This window comes from Hylobates moloch, unplaced genomic scaffold (genome assembly GCF_009828535.3).
Source record: "Hylobates moloch isolate HMO894 unplaced genomic scaffold, HMol_V3 SCAFFOLD_5, whole genome shotgun sequence".
NCBI classification, from domain to species: Eukaryota; Metazoa; Chordata; class Mammalia; order Primates; family Hylobatidae; genus Hylobates; species Hylobates moloch.
The window spans coordinates 70,738,797-70,744,796 of NW_026652280.1; the positions used below are offsets into that span (position 1 = coordinate 70,738,797).

The 6,000-nt window shown below is 41.4% G+C and overlaps 1 protein-coding gene across 3 annotated transcripts in view; it reads left to right on the top strand.

Annotated features, from left to right (window-relative positions):
- The window catches only part of PIEZO2 (piezo type mechanosensitive ion channel component 2), a 479,940-nt gene that overhangs the window by 376,601 nt on the left and 97,339 nt on the right, over positions 1 to 6,000 (top strand). For 2 of the 3 annotated variants that reach the window (XM_032152839.2, XM_058438662.1), the window contains exons 19-21: positions 1,984 to 2,016; positions 2,392 to 2,609; positions 5,633 to 5,793. In XM_032152839.2, the coding sequence (XP_032008730.1) occupies positions 1,984 to 2,016; positions 2,392 to 2,609; positions 5,633 to 5,793 (412 nt within the window). The remainder of the gene's footprint in view (positions 1 to 1,983; positions 2,017 to 2,391; positions 2,610 to 5,632; positions 5,794 to 6,000) is intronic. The other variant, XM_032152840.2, reaches the window with a different exon arrangement.

Sequence of the window (6,000 nt, forward strand, 5' to 3'; positions counted from 1 at the left end):
CAGTTTTTTATAATACAAGGTACAATTCTCTAAAATTTCTCAGGATAGTTAATAAACCCCTAGACTAGTAAATGACAGCCTGATACATAATTTCTTTTTTTTTCTTTTTTTGTGGTCCATTACAAGCTCATGAGGTTCGACTGCTCCGGAGAGGGTCTGGGGTTTGTGGCTCTAAGGTCAGAGGGAATGAGCAGCGTTGGATGCAGAGATGCCCTTCTCATTTGTCCACAGCTGCATCTTGTCCCATTACAAGTTTCTAGAAATCAGCCTTGTGGACCTGCTTCCAAAAGGCTTACTCCAGTGTCTTCCTCTGATTCTTTCATTGAACGATCTCTCCTCAGTGCGCCCTGCCTGCTGCATGGCAGTTTCGGGGCGTCATTGCTTGAGGACATCTGCTGTGTAGCTGTAGTAGCAGCTGCGGAAACAGCCTTCCCTCTTTGAGTTTCACTCTGTTAATAGCAGTAATTGTTAGAAAGTAGTTTTCTTGTCATATGAGATTGCAGCAGTGTCAATGTAGACCTTTAAGATTCACTCTGAGGTGGTCCCACCTCACACTGCAACCACCAAATTCCTTGTCTTAATAAAGGTATCTTTTCATTTATAAAATGCATCTCTGAAGAGAACAAATACATACTGACGACTGCGCAGCAGCCAATCACTTCCACATTTAATAACATTTCACATGGAGGGTCCTGACAAAGCAGGAACAGCAAATATGTTCCCTGAGATTTGGTGTGTGGCACTGGTATAGAAGATATGGGTTGCAATTTTAAGAGTAGCTAACTTCTCCAAAGTCGAGAGGATGAATTGACTAGCTTAGGAAAATAAGGAAGTAGTATGTCAGCATAACTCCTTCCACCAATGTAAAACTTGCCTCAGATTCTCTCTGTCCGTTAAATTAACAATCTGTTTCTGGCATACTATCATTTACCTGCTGGACATCCTGTGCAAGGGAATTGTTTGAATGATAATCTAAAAGTGTAGGGACAATGTGGATTCCTTGCAACAGTTGCCCAAAATGATAGGCATGCTTACAAATATCAAATCAACCAGTTGAAAGTAAACCTGCATTTTATCTAATCAAACTTCCTCATTTGGTAGAAAATTAATTAACTTTCACGAAGTTAAATAGTTTACTCAGAACCTACAATTATCCAGATAGAATAATATTATGTATTGTCCATCTTGTTTGAACCCTGCTAAAAATTTCTGGATTAACTATGATAAATAGAGAAGACTGTCAGTGTGTCTACTAGGCATTTTCTTAATGTAGACTTTATTGCCCAGAAGTTCTTTAAAACATTAATTTGAGTATGAATAAAAAGATATGCTTTTAGAAAACTGTAGGAGAAGGATGGGACTTGTTATGGTCCACTAAGAAATAAACTGTAACATCCCAGGCTGCCGAGTGGGCTCACCGGAAGCTCTCCCTCCCTGTATTCTTTCTCTGGTTCAGGATCTCACACAGTCTTCCCACGGTTGCCAATCAACAGTTCGCATCAGTAACTCTCAGGTGGGGACCTGTTGCAGACGTCTCACTCCTGAAAACACTTAGCTTCCATGGCATATGCTTTAGATGGCAGAGTGGGATTCATTTACACAAAGGTTGACTGAAAGCACATATTCTTTCAAGAAATCTTTAAAAACTTACCAAAAATGTGAATGACTTGATTCTTGCAAGATGGTTTGTTGCGTTACTAAAAAAAGCATGACATAATTTGCCTCAGCAGCCTCAGTATGCTCTCTCCTTTACAAACCTGCAATCCTGTCCACTCTCAGATCAGTTGCCAAGCCTAGGGTTCAGAGCAAAGCACGTTATTGATGCCACCCTGGAATGCATTTGGCAATAGGGCGTTACTGCAACAGGCATACAGGAATGCAATAGTGGATGATATGTAGCATGATATGTGATCTCTGACATTCCTTATAATTCTTCTGTTCTCATCTCCTTTTTTTCCTTTCTATTTCAATTACTATGAGCAGCATCAAGAAAAAATTACCAATCCACCAAAATGAGTAAGTCCCCCTGTGAAGCCATGAAATGCTTGCTCTACATGATGCCATTTCATGCTTCTACACCCTAAACTCTGACCATTTTCTCCTCTGGGAAAAATGTCAAGTTTAGGTGTCGATAGCTCTCATTACCAACTAATCACTAGAACCTGAATTAGAAAAGCTAACAAAACCTAACCGAGTTTACAGTTTGTTTTTAGAAAGAACTTAAAACAAACAAACCAACCAAAAAGAAAGTGACAAAATGCTAACACCCCACCTCGTGAGGTCTTTGTACATGCACTGATTTCATTTGTGTTTATCCTCCTTTTACTTGCCCTCTCTCAAATCTCTCCCAACACCCTTTCCTCTTCTGACTCAGCTGCTCTCTGCCAACAGACTGGCCCACCCGGAAGGAAGCCTCCCGGACCTCACCATGATGCACCTGACTGCCAGCCTGGAGAAGCCAGAGGTGAGGAAGTTGGCTGAGCCTGGGGAGGTGAAGCCTGAGGGCTACTCTGAAAAAGCCCAGAAGGGTGATCTTGGGAAAGACAGCGAGGAGTCAGAGGAGGACGGAGAGGAAGAGGAGGAATCCGAGGAGGAGGAAGAAACATCAGGTAATCAGCCCACTACCAGCAGCTGCTCAGAGAATGCTGGCTGCCAGACTGAGTGAAGGAAACATTGACTTGCTCCAGAAGAATACATATTTGACCCAGTCCATGACATAAAAATTGGAGTGGTTTTTATGTGGTTGCTATAGTTATAATATTACTGTTCCAATTGCTCCAACAATTTCTTTTTAATTCTGACTGAGTAGAGACCAGATGGCTGGTTATCAGTGACTGACCCACAAGTAGTGCTCCTGTCCAGACACTGGTGGGGCATAGTGTTGACCACGTGCTCAGTCAGAGCCTCTCTGTTTCCTTTTCCAGGAAACCGATAATTAAGAATATATTTCTAGCTCTGATCTGATGCCTAAGGACATGGGAACTGGAGGATAAAGTCAGCAATTGGATAATTATAATTTCGAGCAAACTCCTAGAGATGTTTTTGTCAATATTGTTGTTTTAGGAGTTTCAATCTTTATTCTTTGGGCTCTTCTTTTCTACTTCCCTTCCTAGACTTGAAATAATGTTTTAATAGAGCATGATGAACATTGAGCAGCCTCAGTGATCAGGAAATGCTATCTGACAGAGAATATGAAGTCTACGTAGCAGTTTCCAGAAAGACTGGGACAAACCAGAGAGCATCATCTCTGGGGTGAGGTTCTGGGGCTATGACCTTAAGATGCTGCACTTGTCTTTGCTGGTCAACTGTCCTTAACAAAAGTAGAAAACAAAAAAAGTAGCAAGAAGACCCCTTCCAAAGGTTTGTGCCCCTTAAACCTGGTCTTCTTTCCCCACTCATCTCAGAACACAGAGGAGAGGACCAGAAATGTTCTCTCCATATCTGAGCATTGTGAATTCCTCAGTGTGAAGGGGAGACCCCAGCTCTGTGAGGCCAAGTACTTAAGTCTAGGATTTTATGACACTACTTCAAGATGGATTTTGAGCTTTACTAATAGGTCCTGCCCAAAATTGCACAGCCACTTTTCTCTCAATCCCTCATGTCCGTGGCAGCTACATGTCTAAATCATGCGCATTTATTACCTACACCTTTTTATTGACTACCATCTGAGTCACTCTCTAAATACAGTAGTCCTGCCTTAGCCTTGGGGGACATGTTCTAAGACTCCCAGTAGATGCTAAAACCTCAGATAACACTGAACCCTGTATACACTATGCATGAATTTCTTTTTCCTTCTTCACAATTACACAGATAGAAGAGTTGTTCTTACCTTAGATCTTAACAACCTCAGCGTACATTTTTTTCTTTCCTTATTAATAAAATTGAGAATTGTTACCATTCACTTAAAGGAAGCATTTTGTGGCTTCTCTCTGGCATATTCAAATTGCAAGCATCACTACTCTTTCACTTGGAGCCATTAGAAAGTAAAATAAGAGTGACTTGAACACAACACTGCAATACTGCAGCGGTCACTCTGAGAACTGAGACAGCTATTAATTGACTGACCACTGGGCAGGGAGTGTAGACAGCGTGGCCCTGCTGGACAAAGGAATTCACATTCCAAGGGGAAGGACAGAGCGGGACAGCATGAGATTTCATCCTTCTCCTCAGAACAGTGTGTAACTTAAGACTTCTGAATCATTTCTGGAATTTTCCATTTAATATTTTTGGACTGTGGTCGACTGCAGGTAACTGAAATCTTGGAAAGCATAGCCATGGATGAAAGAGAACTACTGTAAGCATATTTCACAATAATTAGAACCTTGCTTAGCTTTCAGAACCAGGTACAGTAACTGTTGCATCTACCCAAGCCAGTCAAAGAAGCTCCTTAAAGAGATACTTAGGACTTGTAATCTACCAAGACAGACTTGTGAGCTTTTGTTTACAAACAAGACAGGCTGATATTACAAAACAGTCCTGCTGTAACTTTCAGTCAATAAAGTGAGCCGGTATAGTCCTTCTAGATAGAAGCATGACTCCTGTTTTAGCACAAGGTAGAAATAATAAAATAAGTAATTTGATTAAAAATTATCATTTGAATGAATCTGACCATGTTTCAGAAAACCACGGGCTGAGTCATTCTGATGCTTAGAGTTCACTTCTTGTTCTGACAAGGAGCAAGCTCTTCCTGCCCATGCAGGGCTCTGACTGATTCACTTTTTCATGGAAACCAGAGAGCTTTACCACTCACCAGTTAAGCCTTGTCAAAGGAGACAGGCCACTTATAAAAGTGCTGTTGTGGCAAAAAGATGTCATTTAGAAGGAGTTAAGATTATTTAACATTCCTAGAATATGAGGAAATTATAGTTTGGTCTTAAGAGTAAATAAGATTAAGGGGGCTGGGGGCATGGGCGTTCATGCCTGTACTCCCAGCACTTTGGGAGGCTGAGGCTGGTGGATCATTTGAGGCCAAGAGTTCAAGACCAGCCTGGCCAACATGACGAGATCCTATTTCTACTGAAAATACAAAAATTAGCTGGGCTTGGTGGTATGTGCCTGTAGTCCCAGCTACTCAAGGAGAATCGCTTGAACTCAAGAGGCAGAGGTTGCAGTGAGTCGAGATTGTGCCACTGCACTCTAGCCTGGGCTACAGAGCAAGACTCTGTCAGAAAAAGGAAGGAAGGAAGGAAGAAAGGAAGGGAGGGAGGGAGGGAGGGAAAAAGAAAAAGAAGAAAGAAAGAAAAGTAAATAATGTTGATCATGCCACTGCACTCCAGCCTGAGCTACAGAGCAAGACTCTGTCAGAAAGACAGAGAGAGAGAGAGAAAGCAAGCAAGCAAGCGAGTGGAAGGAAGGAAGGAAGGAAGGAAGATAATATCAAAATCCTTCTTTACACTAATTTAATCGAAAGGTGGACAAAAGCCACATTGTCCCTCCAAGTCTCAGTGTATGATATCTGTGTTATCATGACTTGGGATTCTTACATCATCCTTATTCCAGATTTTGGTTTTCTTAGAATTCATCCACTATAATTATTTTGCAGCCTCTCATTCCAACCTGAAAGTTACAAGATATGCTTTAAATGATAATATTTTAAAAAGTTATGCTCTTGTCTGTACTTCCTATTTTGCAGATTTAAGGAACAAATGGCACCTGGTGATTGACCGCCTCACTGTGCTCTTCTTAAAATTCCTGGAGTATTTTCACAAGCTGCAGGTGTTCATGTGGTGGATTTTGGAGTTGCACATCATCAAAATCGTTTCCTCTTACATTATCTGGGTTTCCGTGAAAGAGGCAAGTGAACATTTGTCCTATCATCAGGCTGAACAGAACCACAGTAGGTCATCATTTTCCTTTTCCAGCTGTCCATGATGTTTTTAATGTAATCCCAATTACATTGGAGTATCAAGACTCCAAGACTAAGTACTTACACTTACAGAAATCCGAGGGTCAGCAGGACTGAGAAAAAGGAAAGAGGCTCATGGCTGAGTTTCTCATTGG